Raw genomic sequence first — 19486 nt, 5'->3', positions numbered from 1 at the left:
GCACCGATTTTGGAAAAATTACGAGAGGGGTGTGTTTGATGGTACCGTTACGCAATTCGTGCTAACGAGAATTCACTTGCCAAGATTAATCTGGGCATCGAGGCCGATGGTAAACGACCAAAAGGCAGGCCGAAATAACGGTGGCTTGATACGCTGGATGGGGATTTAAAAGCCTCGAGATTGTATCCAGATCAGGCGTTCGATAACCGATCACGACGAACCAACCCGGTTGGGATTGGGACAAAGGCTGAAGACAAAGAAGAAGAATTGTCTTCGGGGGTTTCAGTAACGATTTGGCGGAAATAACCTGACTATTCCATAATTGTCGAGAATAGCACGGGATATGATCTACCTAAGTTCACACTTGAGGCCAACAAATTATTTTCGTCCTCAGTTGTTTAAATTTTGTTAATTTTCTTGAACGACTTGATTATCGCAAGTTATTGAGTTCAACGCCTTTGTTTTTACTGGAAATCTCTAACAGAAAAACAAGCGCAAGCTCACGACACAATCCAACATTCTCCTCAGTCAAACATGGGGTGTATTGCGGATAACCTTACATCCCCATATTATGTTTACTTTTACACACTCAAGAATGTGTTACCCACACATCTTCGGCTATGAAAAAGGAAGCAGATACCAGTCTTCTACATGATGATATTAATTGACTTTTTCCATGTCCTCTAAGCAAGGCAGACCAAATTATATCACAGATTGCAAAAAGGAGTATTACCCGTAGCAGAAAGTACAGGGTGCGGCAGCATAACTTCCTTTTTTAAAATGCGCGCCACTTAGTTGATTTCATAGCGGAGCGCTAGTGGTCTCGCTCAAGAGGGGATACTGTAAAGTTTTGTCCCGACACGGTTCAGTCACCATCAAGCGTTGGAATAATTAGGAGCGTTCCTTTGCCGTTGAGGTTTACTTTTCAAGCGGATGTTCGGTTATTGCAACACAGCGTGCATTTCGGAATCGCTTTAATTTAGCCCCGTTGGCTCCCGTCCCAAACCGCAAATCAATTGTTATATGGGTCACTACATTCAGACAAACTGCAAGTGCGACAAAAGGAAGAACTGGAGTCCCTCGGCCCGTTAGATCACCTGAGAACATTGAAGCAGTGAGAGCGTCAATGTTGCGATCGCCACGGCGTTCTGCACGCATCTGCCCTTGGACTATCCGATCGTTCTGTGAGAAGAATTCTTCGTGATTATCTTCATTTTCATCCCTATAAGATGGCGATAGTGCAGGAACTTTCAGAACGTGACTTCAATTTTCGGATGAACGCGTGTGAGCTTCTTCTTGATGTCGTTCCCGAGGGTGCTATTGTTTTTTTTAGCGATGAAGCCCATTTTCATTTGTGTGGGTCGGTTACCAAACAAAACACGCGCTACTGAGCTGACACCAACCCTCGAGAATTGCATCAAAAGCCTTTGCATTCACCCAAAGTCACAGTGTGGCGTGCAATTTCCTCAGCTGGAATTATTGGTCCCTGGTTTTTTGAGGAAAATGAGGTTACAGTGACAGTGAATTCGAACCGGTATGTAAACATGCTACAAAATTTTTTTTTCCCACGGCTAGAAAATTTGGATTTGGGGGACACTTGGTTCCAACAAGACGGTGCAACAGCACACACTTCAAGAGCATCGATGGCTGTTTTGAGGGAACACTTTCCAGTGCGCCTTATCTCAATTAGAGGCGATTTAGAATGGCCGCACACTCTCCCGATCTGTCCCCTTGTGATTTTTTTCTATGGGGTTTTTTGAAATCCCGTGTTTATGTGAACCGTCCAAGAACCCTACAAGATTTGAAGACCAACATCCAAGAAGAAATTGCCAACATAACACCTGCTATGCTAACAAGAGTCATGACAAACGCCAGAAATCGGTTCACGCAATGTATGGAGAATGGGGGACGTCACCTAACAGATTTGATCTTCAAAACAATGTAAATAAAAACTAAATAAAGACATTTTCCGATGCATACAATAGTTTTTATTGAGTTTTGAAAAAAGGAAGTTATGCTGCCTGCACCCTGTACATAACCTAAAACTTAGGATTTAATTTCATTACAAATTCTTCGAAAGCCAACAATCAATCAAGCAACATCCGTGCCGCCGATCTATTACCAACTGTTCCCAACCTGCATGTTATAAGAAAGATTCAACTCGCCAAAACGTCGTAGTTTCCTCGTGGCATGTTGGCAACAGGTTGCCAACATGAATGTTGCTAAATTTGCATAAAGCCGGTTTTTTCCCACGCCCATTTTGAAACTTGCTAATTACTATCAAATTTGAATTGTTATAAAATACAGTAAAGATGCAAAATGTTATTTTTCTATTCGCAGGAACTGGACATGGAATGCTGCCCGAAGCCAGTTGTCTTCGTTCTACACAATTGCCTCTCAGCAAAGGTTCATTCCATAGCATAAAATTGAACATTTCCTGAAATGTTGAAATCCCAACAATTAGACTAAGATCCGTTAGCAGGAATTCATGTAAGAATTTCAAAAAATTATTAATAAAACAATTTCATTCCGTTATTTTTCCACTAATACTACTCACTCGTAATCAAGTCTTCATACGAAACTTTCGATAAAACAAGTTATTCCATTACTTCAACAAAATTTTCTACTAATTGAGATAACCGAATCTGAATCAATGTAGAGAAGATACAACGTAAGTTTGCATTAGCTACAATTTAAAATTTAAGCCGAAACTATATTAAAAGGAGGGAATACTATCGTATTTGATTATACACAATATATCTAAGATACTTTAATGGTTAAGATAATTTATTACCACGAAAAAGACATGATCCCGGCACATTTCTATTCAAATATCTGAATATCCCCGAAGGATCCAAAAGAATTATTAGCATAAATGAATCGTAATCGTGTAATAGGACGATGAATGAGGACAACAAGAATTAATATAAACTTTTTTAAAAAAGATACTTAAATCTTTTCTAGTACATTTGCTAAATATCGAACTTAAAAATGATCCTTTAAAGCAACTTCATATCAAAAATCGAAAGGATACCAGATCTAAGAGAAATTATGAGAAAATCATATCCTTTCTGATATAAAATTCAAGACATGTCACGGAAAAAGACTCATCAAAAATGTTAAATGTTTCTGTTTTTAATTGTCATCAAACAATTGTTGTAATTTCAACCATTCTTTTGCCAAATTGCTGCGTTTATTGTTATTCTTGTATTTCTTGCAACTTTATCGGAAAGCGAAAGAAAGTTTTTATGAAAATATCCAGAGAAATTATTTCAAAATGAGCAATGCCAACTGAATTCGTCCTTGCGTTGGCTTAATTACGGACAACTGACACGGGGGGACGGGGGAGGGGGCGAAATTGCTATTAAACACAAGACACGATTAAGAGCATTCAATTCACAACAGCGGAAAGAAGTTTCCTGTGGCGAAAGTAGTAGGAAAAAAACTTTAAAGAAATTAGAAATTCATGGGAAATTGTTATCAAAGTTTAGTTTATTTAGATGGAAAAGATAATTATCTATTCATATTCGCTATTAAAGGCTTCACACTGGAATGGAACGTGGTGAAGGACTGCTTTTTGTAGTTGCTTTTAGGAATCAATTGAGGGGTGAGTTTTTTTTTCCAATAGTTGTCTTGTCGATTAAGGATTCAACGCAAGGGATGGAACGCCTAATGGCATTCCTCAATTTTCCGCGCTTCTCAGAATAAAAACGGAGGAGATTTCTCCAACAAAAAGGAAGACTGATTAGGAAGGGAAAATCAATCTTGTTTTTTGGTTGCAGAACTTTCCTCAATCTATGGTGGAGTTCGGGATAAATCGATGGAAGCATATCAAATTGTTTTGGGTTAGACCCGCTATACTGAAGAAGTTTTTGACGGAACATTATTTTTCAATTAATTTGGTTATCTCTTATTACTTTTTAGTAGAAGAAAAATTTCATATCACTTACATGAGATGGAATAGAAGAAAAGCTAATTCTCCACGTACAAGAGAAATCTTATAAAATAAAAAGTTTGTTTTCTTCAAAAAAAAAAAAATCTTTGGAAAGTCGTCGAATGATATCATAAAACGTGTTTAAGGCAATAAAATCTTTTTTTTTGAATGAATGCATAATATTATCATTAAATATGTACATGTAAGTGAGGAATAAGTGAATTGTTTATTAAAATATCAAAATTTGGAATGTTACATTTACATTTAAATGAAAATTGATTTTTTGTTTGGAGGAAAAAAGGACTAAATATATGAAAAGATGAAAAATATTAAATTATCAGATTCTTTTAGTATAATTGATGCAATTAAACATCTCTGAGCATGACCGTGCTTTATTGTAATAGGGTAAGATCTCCCTTAACTTAGCGAAGACGTTGAGCGTTTTGTGAAGTCAGCGTCTGCCACGTAGCACGAGGAAATTCCACCATTCGCAATCGTGAGCAAAACGCAGCCTACGCTCACCGAAGGTCTGTCAAAAACGGAGCCTGGTCTGGCCAGTCCGTCGGCCTACTGATTCCCCTCTATATGCCTATCACCGGAAACCTATAGAAAGGTGACGCCGAACATATCACCCACACTTTTATCCTCTTATGATTAGGGCTCGGATCATGTCTAAACCATCGATCCTCCATCATCGCAAGTACCTCCACTTGGAATATAGTCGCATATTCACAGTTCATATCCGACAATGTTCCCGATCCCACTCGGCAGACCATCCTTAATCCATCGGTAAAAAGTACTGTGTCATAAACCCGGAACTAGGAGGCCTGGTCTCATTACGCTTCAGGTTAAAGTTGCATAATTCAGCAAATCCTCACACGACCTCCAGGCTGGAAGTAAGCCCATCCAACTGACGAGAATCTGTTTACCTACTGGTCATGTGTTAGGGGCAAGTGGATCTAGGAATGAGCCGAAGCGACACCCCGGGGATCCTCCTCCCTCCACCGAAGAGGGTATAGGACCCCAAGCGAAGGTGGAACAACATACGCCGTGAGCTGCATAGCCAATGGTGAGTTTGGGCTTTACTATGCAAACTCTGAATACCTTGGGGACCTTCAGTTTATAATAACAAAAACCCTTACTCTGGCGGCCGGGCTAAGCAGGGTGGACGTCCTTCCCGGACTATTCGTGGGACCAAGACATGGACTCACTTATCAAAAAAACAAACAAATAAACCGACGATAACAGGAGAGGTAATGCCTGGCGCATCATGGGAGGACGAGCTGCTGGCATCCAGCCAGGAGACAGTAGCCATCGAGCGAAGGGGGCGACCTCCTGGTGTGAAGTGGCAGACTAATTGTTTCCAGCTGCGAATCCACTGCCTTCAAGCTGAATGTAGGGAGTGCCAGACATAGTACTCCTAACCCCAAACCATCGACGACGTAGGGGATCCCTCGAAAGTAAAGACCGACAAGAACGTCGGTCACCAGAAACCGACGAAGAAGCGAAGGTCGACTGGAGTCCTACTCAAGACTCAGTGCCAGAAAGCTATGTATATTTACAGCAACATTGCTAAGAATAAAGAGGCCGGTACTGTCGACAAGCGGGATGAAAAGGACCTCGCTAAATACCAGGCGATTGTTGAGGAAGATAACAGCAAAAGTCTGGCAGACGAGCAGAAAGCGAAACCCACCGCATTCAAACGCAATCAAGTAGTCCTTGGGTTCACGGTATAGCTTGCGAAGACCAATTCCTCAGGGACTTTCTGGGTTCGTCCGTCGCTGCGATCAACAATTCCTGGAAGGGGGTAAAGCTTCAAGTCATCCCCCAACTAAAGAAAGAGACAGAGTCGAATGACCCAAACTGTAGTAAAGGTGAAAGTGTTCCGCTTTTAAAAACCGGACGGAGACCTGGATTCAATCGACACCGCCAACACGCTGTTGGAGGAGATGAGGATCGACAGTCTGACGAAGACTGACGAACCTCCCACGGAAGCAGATCATGCCGAGGCTAACTCAGATAAATCTGCAGCACTCGAAGTGCGCCTTGGCTAATCTGCTTGTCTTCTTCTTGGAGGCAGACATCGTGATCGCACTAGTACAGGAGCCTTGGGTCGGAAGTGACCGAACCTTCAAAGGGGCTCAAAATAAATATTATAATTTTTCCACAGCACAGAAGACGCTGATCAGGATAGAACTAGAGCATATATCCCGCGAGGAAGAGTCTGCACCCTTTTCTGTGTCCAGACTAGAGTTTCTGGGACTTAGTCGTGGTCAAACTGGAGCAGGTGGGAGCAGATAACGTATATATTTCCTCGGCTTATATGGTTTACGACCGATCAGCTCCGCCAAAAGAACTACAACATTTGACGAGCACCATAGCAACAAAGAAGGCCCACCCGTTGATATGCTGCGACGCCAAGCAAGGCATACGCTTTGGGGCGGCTCGGAAATCATCGAGAGAAGTGAGCCATTCTTTGATATTATTATTCATACAATTCTATCGGTGTGTAACAGGGGCAGGAGGAAACCTTCCGTTTCCCCAGTTCGGAGAACTGTGACGGTTGGGAGGAAGTCCTTGATATCACCTCACTAACCGACAATATGATTTTTAGACTGCAAAACTGGAAATTGTCTCACCAGAGATGCTTCTCAGATCATAGATGGATACTTCTCAGTCTAGATCTCGCCGCAGAGGTCTCCAAACTTTGCAGAGACCCCAGCAGGATTGACTGGAGGAAGTTTGGTGAAATTATCAAGAACAAAATCTCGTCCTCTGCTAAATACAGCAAGAAGCCACTGCCACCATGGTGGAATGAAGATTTCTCCAGCCTCAGGAAGCTGACCAGGAAAATCTTCAACATTTGCCACAGGCATAAATATTGGCAACCATATAAGGACTGCCTGCAGAAGTGCAAACTAGGAGGCAATCACTTGATCAGAACTGTGAACAGAGGCACACCCCAGGGTGGCGCCCAACGAAATTTTGCCAATATTTGACAGCAGCCGAATGAAAAATCGAAGGTGTGCTATAGTCTTTCTTAAGAGCCTGTGTCATCCCTATTCTGAGCAACATAGAAAATATCTCACTAGGGAGTAGCTATAATAACGAACAGAAGGAGGACTCACAGTGATCTGCATCAATCCAGTCAACTGCGACGGATTTCAGCAAGGAAATTGATTATACCAGTACAGTGTTGAAAGTTATGGATATTTAGCAAACCTCCTCAGGAAATAAGTAAGCAATGGACGGTCAGCAACATATGATTGCCAAAGAGCTTCAGTGAAGTGGCAACCTAGCGGCCACAGATAGCGGTGGTGAATATTGACTCCACTAATGGCAACGGTGCACGTAGCAATGGAGGACTTTATATATTTGAACTGCTCCCAGTTGGTCCACGCGAACCAAGCCATAACAAGCAAGAAATAGTTATGTTGGCATTCTCTCAACGCATTAACCTACTAAGTAGCATTAAAGAGGAGAGAGGCCGAAATGGATAGTCTACTTTTCCTACACTTCATTAAGGAAGACTCTGTTCCCAGAGGCGCGAGGAAGGTGGAAGGTGGTATTAGTATTCTGCTTCTCGAAACCAAATGACGATCTTCATTCAGTCGACATTGCTAATAAGATGGATGTTTCCAAATCTTTGAAAAACCTCAAGAGTTTGGTTAGGTTATTAAAGCTAACCTTCCCAGAATTGCTCTCATCAGTATTCGCATCATATACGAGGTCAAAGATTGACACTTTGAAGAAAGCATTTGAAATCGCATTCAAATTTTCATGCCTGTTAAAATTCAGCAAAAAGAGACCCCAACAATTTGTCTTACCTCAGCTACAAATGTGAACCTCATTAGCCATTTAAACCTGGCTTAAGTGTGTCTGAATACATCGGGATTGCTCAGGGATGGTAATGACTAGGCTATTGCCAGAGTGTTGACATATCAACTACTCTACAAAACTCAGTAACATGGGAGCATCCTTCTTCTTAAAAATGAATCTACAACTTCAGATGCTCGTTTTTGTAAGCTTCGAGGTTATACATTTTTGTCCGCGAAAAAAACATCAGATTTACCCCCTCAAAGGAAAGACCCAAAATCGCTTCGTGAAAGTTTCAGTCTCATCAAGGACCCCCAAAAAGATGAGTGTTAAGGAGGGCTAGATTAAGGTAAAGTCGAAAGAATGAACTGGAAACTGAAACGAAGTGTTTCTCGGAAGATTACACCCAGGTTTTGTAAGGAAGTCACTAGGGAAAAGGGTTCTCCAACAAGTGAGTAGGGAAAGGATGTTGTTAAGGGTTTAAGCGAATAGCACATCAAGTGGCATTTACGAACATTCAGTGTCAGCTTATTAACCGAGCACCAACGGATCAAAGCATCAAGGTTAGACTGCAAGGGGCACAGTCCAGCGGAGATAAAACAGAGGCAAATACTTTAAGGTCGTCTGCGTAAAACAAATATTGGCAGATGAGGATGGAGGGGAGGTCTTTGCTAAAAAGCTGGAATAATATGGGGCCAAGTATAGAGCCTTAGGGAGCACCAGAGGAAGAAAAGAAGGAACGGAATGAGTAGCCATACAAAGAAACCCTGCATGAACGGTATGAGAAGTAGAAAGGAAATCCAGGAGACGATTGGAAGGGGGGGGGGGGGGGGTGCGAGTTGAGTAGAGAGAGTTTGGAGAGAAGAATATTCTGGTCAACGTGTACCCGCTATCGTGAATTAAGGCATTCAGCAACGAAGTTGGCAAAGACCAGAAGTTTTGAAGTAGTGGAGAGAGAAAACCATGCTACTACCAAAAGCCGATATGTGGGAAACACTCCAGAAAATGATCTACATTTCGTAGTAATCCTCTTTTCATAAAAGAGACAAAAAACCTATTTCCAGCTGATTAAGAAGGATAAACTGCCAGTAATCTGTTAATCCAATATCTCCAATTCCTCCCAGATATTTCACCATCTCCCCCGCCTCCCCTTTCAGCCTGACTAACCTCGAACGAACGAACTAAATAAACACTTGAAACCTCTATATGCACTCGAAAGTCCTGTGAGCAACCTCCAAAACTTATTAGCGATGCAGAACGCTAGTGATTGCACATTTAGACATTAATCAAATCCTATTCAAGGTTCATTCACCAGTTCTCAATCCATTTCGATTACCGCTCATCATGAGGTTGATCAAATAGCTCGTAAGCCACCTCTCAACGGTTGAAATGTAATCGTTGATTATACGAAAATCGACCATTATCCAAAGGTAATTCATCTTTCTGATCGACTGTCTTGTCTGTTCACCATCTCTCATACACTTCTGCCCCCGCCTGAGGTCACCTCCCTCTAATCCTTAGCAAACGCTGGGCAGGATAATACGACATGTGTTTATGCGAGATTTCCTACACCGTCATAGCAACCAGCACTTATCTATCCTTAACGAAGCTGCTTTTGATTCAATTTAGATATAACATATTTGAAGTGCGACAATTGATTGAATTTCGTCCTTCGCCGATAATTGCGAGCTAATTGAATGCGGTAACGTGAAGAGGATTTGTGTGGGCGCGTATGCGTATGCTTTCATTCCACTCCCCATAATCGCTTGATTTGTTAACGGAACACATGCCAGGCGTTAGGATATTGTTAAAATGAATAGCAGGTCATATAGGAGGAATCAACCATCTGGAAATGGGTCATGGGATATAAAGGCCTGGGAATTACTCATGTGAGGCTAAGGTGAGATGCTACATTTGTTTCACGGCAATTTCAAAATACCGAAACAATCCCCTTAAAGAGACCAAGGATGAATTTATAGAAACTCATCGATTTTCGGTTCGAAAAAGTGCGGAAACCTTTTTCATGTTCCTGGCGCTTTTAATCAGCCCCAATCTTCAATTGATTCCCAAGCGGCGAGACGCCTATATTCAATCATTTTCCATTACCCGGCTCAACAATTTGCGGCAATATTGATTTCCATTCAGCAAAGTATAAATTTCCAATTATCCTTTGATACGCTCCATTATTCAATCACAAATTCACCAAGCAGTAATTCCGCAGAAAAAAACTTAATTGAAATCAAATCCCGCCAACGTAACAGATCCCAAAGTAATTAATAAAATAACCAAAATAATACCACTATCAGGCCCCTGGTATCCTCTCGCCAAACACTCATTCATCACGGCATCATGAAAGCTTTTCCTGCCTTAGGAATGCAAGACCATCAATGGACTCCGCTCCAAATAAAGGCACCCTCAACAAAAGAAAAAACCCCGAAACCATCAAACGGACAATCCTTAAGATGAATGGTGAAGAAAAAATAGATGCAGCAATGAGCTAACCGCCAGCATCTCGAAGGATGCATCAATCTTGGTTAATAATAGATCGGTTAGAATTGTGTTAGGAAGCGGATAAGCAATGACGAAGCGGAGGGGATGGGGGTGGGGGTTGTCTAGAGGGAACATCACGGGAAAGAAAGAAAATGATTACCCTTCAACTATAAGTGATTCGTTCTAGTCAATGGACTCGAGTTGGACTGGGTGGGGTGGGGGGTCTATTCATCAACTACACAATATCGTTTTCCGCTTTCCTTTATCCTTCGGTTCAAGTTCATATTTTTTGCGGCGACGATATGTTCTATTCGTCCTTTTCCGCTGCGAAATCTTATCGACCTGGCAAGAGAAATCGTTTCTGTCTGAATCTACTACAAAAGATTCCTTTATTAGAGTAGATACTTAGTGAGAAGATACGAATGGATGGAAGGATACATGTCTGCATCTACAAGTGGTGGCCAATTAATCAACTTTAACGACGTTGGAATGATATTTGTTATCCGGTTTGTCTATGGCTTGGAGTGTGTATGTGTATGGTGGGGGAGAAGCTACAGCTTCTGAGCACTCAGGCCGTGTTGGCCCCTTGTACTCGCCACCCCCGTCTAACGAAATATTCCGGATTAGTTAACGTATCGTAGGATTTCCGTTAGTGGATCTGATGCTACCCGTCGCAATTGGAGAACATCGGCACCAAGGATCTGATGCCTGATGCATCTATAGGCGGGGCATTCACATAGGAAATGCTCCGTGGATTCCGCTTCCTCATTACAGGAGGGACACGTATCATCTTCGGTAATTCCTATTCTCAACATATGCCCAGCTAGTGAATTATGGCCTGTCAGAATGCCCACAATACACCTGCAGGTCCTCCTGCTTTTCGACAGGATAAACTTTGCGGTACGTATGTTGAGTTCTGGCAGGAAAAGTTTGGTGTGTCGAGCAGCATTTAGGCTCTGCCACCTGTCATTATGGGAAACTTGTTCCCAGTTTTTGAAAACAGATTTAGCCAATGCTACTGATACCCCAATTGCTGGCTCCGGTCCCGGCATAGGGGAGATTGATCCCTCTTTCGCTAAAGCGTCCGAGATTTCATTTCCCTCTATGCCACAGTGACCAGGTACCCAGAGTAGTTCCACCGTATTGAATCTAGACATAGAGTTCAAACGGTTTCTGCATTCCTGAACGATTTTCGAGGTGATCAAAGGACTGCTCAATGCCCTCAGTGCAGCTTGACTGTCACTACAGATTGCGATGCGCCTGCCCTTCAACCGCTCGTCAATCACCCAGTTTGCCACCCTTAGGATCGCATAAACTTCGGCTTGAAAAACCGTTGCATATTGTCCCAAAGGAAAAGCCCACTTCTCGTTTTTATTCGAGAGGTTGACTCCGGCTCCAGAACCCTTTTCTGTTTTTGAGCCATCGGTGTAGAAGACTTCCGTATATCCCGCCACGCATTCCTCTGGGTCTTCCCACTCCTCTCTACGCTTCAGGATAACTTCATATCTTCTACAGATGTGTGGGGACACGAGAATCGGAAGGCATTGTAAGAACTGGATTCAGTCCTCCCAGTAACTCTTCGAATGCTCTGTGCCCCCCACATCCGTTGTTTTCCCATAGATCTAATCGAATTAGCCTATGAGCTGCTCTCATTGCAGTGCTTTGAATAAATATATCCAATGGCTGCAAATTGAGTAGTGCATTCAGAGCTGCGCCGGATGTCGTGCTCATGGCACCAGTGATACCCAGACAAACAGTTCTTTGCAGTGCGGCTAGTTTACGGTGAAAACCTTTTTGTCTCACCTTAACCCACCACACTACGGATGCATATACGAACATCGGCCTAATGATGGCAACTTATATCCACATTACCACATGAGCCCTGAGTCTCCATGTTGAGGCAAAGGTCCGTCTGCACAGCCTACAAGCTGTGAGAGCTCGTTTCATCTTTACCTCTACATGTTTGTTCCAAAGAAGCTTTTTACCTAGAGTAACTACCAGATATTTCACTTCTTCGGAGAGTTGAAGGGTAGTACCCCTCATCTCAGGGAGACAAAGTCCATCCAGTTTTCTCCTTTTTGTGAATAAAACCATTGCGGTTTTATTTGGATTAACTGTCAAACCATGTCTAAGGCACCAACTGTCTATCAAATCAACGGCACGCTGTATATTCCTACACACCGTTCCAAGATCCCGATTAATAGCAAGTACAGCCACGTCATCAGCATAAGCTTGAGCGTGTATTGGCAAATTTTGCAGTTCACATAGCAGTGAGTCGATCAGCATACTCCACAGAAGTGGCGAAAGCACACCTCCTTGGGGGCAGCCCTTCGTTGCTTCCGTAGTCAGGTAGCGATCGACCCCTACCTCAGCGCACAACAATCTTTGCGTTAGCATAGCATGGATTCACTTAATTAAAGCATCATCAACACCATGCGCTCTGGCGGCATCACAAAGTTTTTGAAAAGGCGCACAGTCAAAAGCCCCTTCAATGTCCACGAACACCCCCATCGCGTACTCACCATTCAAAGTTGTATCCTCTATCTTTGTGACCAAAGAATGAAGAGCAGACTCACAGGACTTTCCACGTTGGTAAGCATGTTGGTTTTCCACGAATGTGACGCTCCACCAGTCTCTCCAAACCTTTCAGCAAGAATGAAGTCAAGCTGATCTGTCTGAAATTCTTTGGATTAGAATAGTCATCTTTCACAGGTTTCGGTATGAAAACTACCTTAACCTGTTGCCAAGAAGAAGGCACGTAGCCCAGAGCAAGACATCCTCGAAAAATATTTTTTAGAGGTCGCTCTAAATGCTCCATACCCTCCTTTAGCATTGCCGGATAGATGCCATCCATGCCAGGTGCTTTGAAATGTTCAAAGGACAGTATGGCAGCTCTCACCTTTTCATGGGTAACAACCGCTTTCGCAGTGTTCCAGTTTCCCTTGCAACACTTGCGTGTTGAAGGGGTTGCAAGAACCGTCAAATCTCCCCCTACCACTTCTATCACCCGTTCTCCCGGGTGGTGCACTTCCAGGAGGATCTGTGCTGAGTCCAGTCTGGAGCTCGTGAAAGTACCGTCGGATTTTCTAAGAGAATCCAACTTGGCCGACTCATCCTTTTTGAGGACTCTGCACAGCCTTGAAGTCTCCCTTTCGCCTTCCAGTTCCTCACAGTACGCTCTAAAGGAATCTCGTTTCGAGCACCTCACGAGCCTCTTATATTCACGTTGTGAGCTCCTGAAATTTAACCAGTCTTCGTTCTTGTTAGTTACATTTGCAAGCACGATTTAGAAGTCGCCTGGTTGATTTCCTGAGTTTTTGCAGTTCTCGGTTCCACCAAGGAACCATTTTACGCTTTGGCCTCGGGAAATAGGACAAGCCTCTTCATAGCACTCTAAAAGTGTGCAGTTCAGAGTTTTCAATTCATCTTCCAGCACCAAAGGAGTCCTTAGTCGCCTAGGGAACTGTACTTTATTGTCAAGAAGTTCATTGAACTTTGCCCAATCCGTTTTCCTAGGGTTCCGCCTTTGTACTGCAGACTGTTCGCCCGCAATAGTCAGATTGAATTCTAGATATCAGTGATCTGACAGTGAGACCTCGTCTAGCACTCGCCAGTGTGTAATCAACTCTAACAATTTTGGGGTGCAGATTGTTAGGTCAATTACTTCGCTTCTTCTCGGTCCCACGAACGTAGGGGCGCACCCTACGTTTGCAGTCATAAGACCAGCTGAAGTGATGAAATCAAATAGCTTCTCTCCTCTTGGATTGCATTTGCTACTGCCCCAACAAATATGTTGAGCATTCGCATTGCAACCTATTAAGAGTGCGAGACCACTTGATTCTGCATACGCCACCAGATCCCTAAGTTCTTGCGTCGGTGGAGGATACAAAGAATCATAGGGTAAATAAGCGGAGGCAACTATGATGTTTTTCCTCTAGCCATTTATTTGGTATTGTATGATGACCGTAGCTAAGCCCTGGGAACAATATTGTCTCAGCATAGTTGCTTCTAACCGTCTTGACATCAGGACGCAAGCTCTCGGTCTTATGGATCTTTCGTCGTAGAAAATCCTAGCCCCCTTTACTGATCCAATGCCACAGATTCTGTTAAACCGAACCCACGGTTCTTGCACCAGTAAGATATAGGGGAAATCTTGCAGCTTTGCCATTCTCGCTGCCAACAGGTAGGAGGGAGGTTTGGCATGCTGCAGGTTGATTTGACCAATCTTTATGTTTTTCGACATAAACTTAGTCTATTGTCTTATGCGCGTATGCGGCAGTCCGCGTATGACGGGGTTTCCCCCACACCGTACCGCCAGAGACTCGATCCCCTCGTGATTGATTTCTCTGAGAAAAGCCGTACTTGGAAGTACCGCAATTCCCATGTTCTCATCCACGAAAGATCTCATCTCATCCCGCAGAGCATTCGTCTGTTTTCCACTTACGTGTCTGGCTTCCCTTCCTTCCGCCTGTTCCTTGAAAGGTGTAGGAGAAGTTAGTAGCAGGTAGGATTCACTCTGTAGTCCCTTCTCCAGTGCGAGCCCCCATACGGGGTTCCGCTCCTGTCTCCATTGTGGGAGAGCGCACCGCATGGCTTGGGGTAATGTTGGCTGGTAGTGGGGAGACAGTAGGAAGTAATACATATACATTATGGAATAACTTCCAACACCTTCCTTTTCTGAGCTTGTCAAACCAGTGGATCCTCCGGTTATATATATGCTTTAAGTGAGAGTGAGTCCCTGTATTACCCCCAAAAATGAAGCTAAAAATTTAAGTGCACGAATTAAAATATGCAAAGGACCAAAAAAAAATAATTTCAGCATAAAAAGCGTCCTTGCTTCCTTTGGTCTTATTAAAATTATAAATACATTAGCAAACAAACTCTGTAGAAAGCCGATATGTCTCCAAGCCTCCTCCTGCCTTTCGGAGAGATAGCTCTGAGAATAGCGTTTCTATCCAACGGTAGCCTTGCATCCTAGTCCCAGCAATACTTCCATCAAATTGCGACAGTAATAGTTCATGTCATCCTTGAATTATTTGCGGTTTCAATCTCTCCGTCACCCCCAACTTGCCCGTCCCTTCTGCTGCCATCATCATCATCTCTGGGAAAACGCATTGTTATAAATTTAACGCTGGCAAGCCATGATATGAACGCTCATTACGATTTGCATCGTGGTTAGTTGTTTTCAAGAAACCTTCCATGAGAGCAATGCAATTATACGAATTTTTCATCCCCTTTGCCTCCTTACCGTAGGAGCCAATGTCTTACACTCCTTCATTTACTTGCTGCATGTTTGGAAGGAAAAGGAATCATTTTATAGCAAGGACGATACTGGGAAAGTATCCTAAAGTGAATGTGAGAACACGAGTAGGAGGGAGGATGCAGTAGCATGCTGCAATGATGATGATGATGATGATGATGTGGATGATAGTGCAGGGATCAGCCACGGTTGATATTGGAAGTGTTGATGGCAGCACCACTGTCGGTCAAGTTAAATTTAACAATGCTGACAATTACGCTCATCAGATGGTGATTAACGTGGCTTCACCACTAAACTTCTGGTTAAAATAACTCCGATCCCCTACCACCCAATCCTACCCCACAATCATCTGGGCACAAGCAGAAAGACGCATTTAGAAGTTGCTTTGGCGATGACGTTGGATGACCAATTGACCAGAAATATAAGGGAAAGGTAAGTCACTTTAACTTAATGTTATGGGGTTTAAAAATGGATGAAGCCTAAACACCGTATAGAGGCAGCTTCATGATTTCTTTTCAGATATGTCGGTTCGGTAATTTCAGCGAAAGGGTCCGTGACAGAAATGTCCACCTTATAGCCCCTGTACTCCCTTCCGTCGAGCAAATATTGTTTCCGGAAAGTACTAACCGGGGCCTTTCATTTGACATCCCACACGACGATATTTGGTGAAACCCCCACCTTTGCATGTATGGGACTCCCCTCTTAAACTAAAAGTAGAAGGATGCAACTCACTTCACCTATGGGCATCCACAGTAGCCACCTTCTCACCAAATTTCTTGTCAATTGGTACAGCCACTTATGAGAAAAGTTCGTGTGACAAACAGACAGACAGGAATGAGATACAGTAATCCAAACACCACCAAAAGCAACTCTTTCTCTTAATGTTGCGGTAGCTTCAAGCCTACGTCAGCGCACCACAAATCGAATACGGAGATTACTGAGGAAGCTTAACGTTCTTCGAAGAGAAAGAAGAACAAAAACACCCCAAAAACTGTCCGGGATGCCAGAAAAGCCAACCATCTGTACTACGAGAGCTGACAAGAAAGGAGAGACCAACCTGGACCAGGGTTGAAAACAAAAAAAAAGGTCCAACCTAGCACCCCCATTATTACTAATAAAAGCGAGTTCGGAAATTTTACGCACAGTAAAAGTGGATTCTTCTCTCAAAGATCTAAGGGAAAAGGTGACACACATCTGTCAAATGCAGAAAATCGAATTATTGCTGGAGCTTAAACATGGTTTCCACAAAAAAATTGAGGCAACGCTGGGTTAGAATTCAAAAGTAAAACTGAGTAGAAATTTTGCTACAATGGAGTGTAAGGATCTGGACTAGGTGACTATCAGGGCTGACTTATGCGAAGCTCAACGGTTACAACTAGGTTTACAACTTGTCAGTGAGGAAAATCTAGTAAGGATTGGAAAAGCGTATGGGGGTGGTCAAATTGCGATAATGACGTCCGAAGCAGCGAAACACGCCACCTGTCTGTCAACTGTGCAAACAAATATCGCTAAGGAAATGTAACAAATGCCTGGAGTTCGGACACATATCGAAAAACTGGACCAGCCTATAGGACAGAACTGACCTATGCCAAACTACTTAAGCTTAACCATTACCACAGCCAGCATAGGATTTGCTTAGCCAAAACATATATGAAAACAAGATGGACGTTGTAGTTGTTTGTGAACAATATAAGGACCTGCAATTCAGTGGATAGACAAGCGATAAGAGGAAGAGTTGCGAACGGAATCACTGGACCAAAGACCAAATTTCTGTTAGACTGCTTATATAAGCGATCAAACACGAGTCTGCACGGGGATTCATTTTAAGTGGCTTCTGCCAGGAGTGTCCGGATAGCTGAGTGGTTAGAGCACAAGGATATCGTACGGAAGGTCGCGGTTCAAATCTCACTTATGACAGCGCGGATACCAGTCGACTCAGCTGTGAATTAGCACCTCAGTCAAATCAGGGTAATAAACCGGGGCGAGCGCAGTGCTGACCACATTGCCTCCTACAGGCTACCTTGTAGTGTACCGTTATGGTCTTGAATGAAGTGCTCTAACACACTTCAAGGCCCTGATCCAATTGGATTTTTGCACCAACGATTATTATTATTCTGCCAGGAAACTTGACTAGAAGTTATCATGGGAACCAAGATAGGCTTCTGAATTTACATGTCTTAGGAGAATTCCTGGTACATGTACTTTCAGCTCGGTTATTAGCGGTCGCCCCCCTAGTGGGAGATTCACTGGGGTTGTGGTTACGTCGAAGCGGACAAGATACCTTTGGGCGTCAAGCGTGGAGCTGGGTTTCAACTCGGGTACCGTACTCTTTATTTCGGTAGAGATTTAGGCATGACTTGCATCCACCAATAAGGGGGGTAAAGTATGAACTCAGTACAGACTATTACCGTTGTTCTTGTTACAAAAATTCTCTGATAGAGATCACTGAATCAATCCGTATCATAAGATCACCAGAGCGTAACTGCACAGAATGACACAATTAAGGTCCTATTCTCTCAGAATATTAATAACCACCTTCCGAGCATTCAAATCAACCCCGCACCAGAACTAAAAACTTTCGTACAAGTCTCTACTGTATGGTTGAAAGAAGGTATCTGCCCTTCACAGTGCAAGAGGCAAAAATGGCCACTCAGTGAATTCTTTAACCGGGTTATTCAGGAAGGAAGAACACCATCTGACTGGCAAGAAAGTACCACTGTTCCAATATGGAAAAAGAAAGGTAGCCCAGCAGAACGTTCAAATTACCGTTCGATCCGATTACTTTCCCATACCATGAAGATTTTTGAACGCATTCTCGACAACCGTATTCGCGAAATCGTTGAAATAACCGTGAATCAAGCCGGATTTGTCAAGAACTGCGGAACTACTGACGCAATACACGCTGCGCAGTTACTCATGGAGAAACACCGTGAGAAGCATCGCCCTCTTTACATTGCCTTTCTGGATTTAGAAAAAGCGTTTGATCGTGTACCACACGAACTCATCTGGTATGCTTTACGACAACCCTTCGTGCCAGAAGAACTCGTGCGCTGGGTACAATTGCTCGACCACGATCCGAAAAGTAAAGTTCGAAGTATGGCGGGTGTATCAAAACCGCTTCGTGTCTCTGTTGGTGTTCATCAAGGAAGCGCCCTCTCACCACTCCTCTTTGTTCTTGTTATGGACACCGTAACACGGGATATCGAACGTCCAGCGCCCTACACACTGCTTTATGCAGATGATGTTTTCCTAGCATCTGATAGCAAAAATGATCTCGAGCAACTTGTTCAAAAATGGAATGATCGCCTCATGCAATACGATCTCATTTTTTGACAACCGATCCCCATGAATCAGGCACAATCACTGTCAGTGGCAGTGATCTGCCCAGAACTAAGCGATTTAAATACCTCGGGTCAACGCTATCAGCCAATGGAGAACTACGTTATGAAATTGCTTCACGCATTAACGCAACCTGGATGAAGTGGCATTCCACAACTGGTGTTCTTTGTGATCGACGTATCAACGAACGTCTCAAATCTAAAATTTACCGGAATGTCGTCCGTCCAGTCGCTCTCTATGCTTCTGAGTGTTGGCCGACTATAAAAGACAATGAACGGCGTCTTGCGGTAATGGAGACGAAAATGCTACGTTGGACTAGTGGCGTCACACGTTTAAATCACATCCGAAATGAGGATATCCGCGATCGTTAAGGGGTTGCACGGATCGTGGAAAAGTTGCGAGAGAGGCGTCTTCGATGGTATGGTCACGCAATTCGTGCCAACGAGAATTCACTTGCCAAGATTGTTCTGAACATCGAAGTCGATGGTAAACTACCAAAAGGCAGACCTAAGCAACGGTGGCTTGATACGCTGGATGGGGATTTGAAAGCCTCGAGATTGCACCCAGATCAGGCATTCGATAGAGCCAAATGGCGAAGCCGATCACGACGAGCCGACCCCGCTTGTGAACGGGACAAAGACTGAAGA

The 19486-nt window shown here is 43.4% G+C and overlaps 1 protein-coding gene across 2 annotated transcripts in view; it reads left to right on the top strand.

The window, feature by feature from the left end:
- LOC119650189 (beta-1-syntrophin) overlaps positions 1-4271 on the top strand; it is a 259314-nt gene extending 255043 nt beyond the window's left edge. For both annotated transcript variants that reach the window (XM_038052749.1, XM_038052748.1), the window contains exon 10: positions 2341-4271. In XM_038052749.1, coding sequence (XP_037908677.1) covers positions 2341-2424 — 84 coding nt within the window. In that variant the 3' untranslated portion in view covers positions 2425-4271. The remainder of the gene's footprint in view (positions 1-2340) is intronic.
- The last annotated feature ends 15215 nt before the right edge of the window (positions 4272-19486 follow it).

This window comes from Hermetia illucens, chromosome 2, assembly GCF_905115235.1.
Source record: "Hermetia illucens chromosome 2, iHerIll2.2.curated.20191125, whole genome shotgun sequence".
NCBI classification, from domain to species: Eukaryota; Metazoa; Arthropoda; class Insecta; order Diptera; family Stratiomyidae; genus Hermetia; species Hermetia illucens.
Note: the sequence above shows the minus strand (reverse complement) of the source record. Positions and strands in the feature narration are given on the sequence as shown.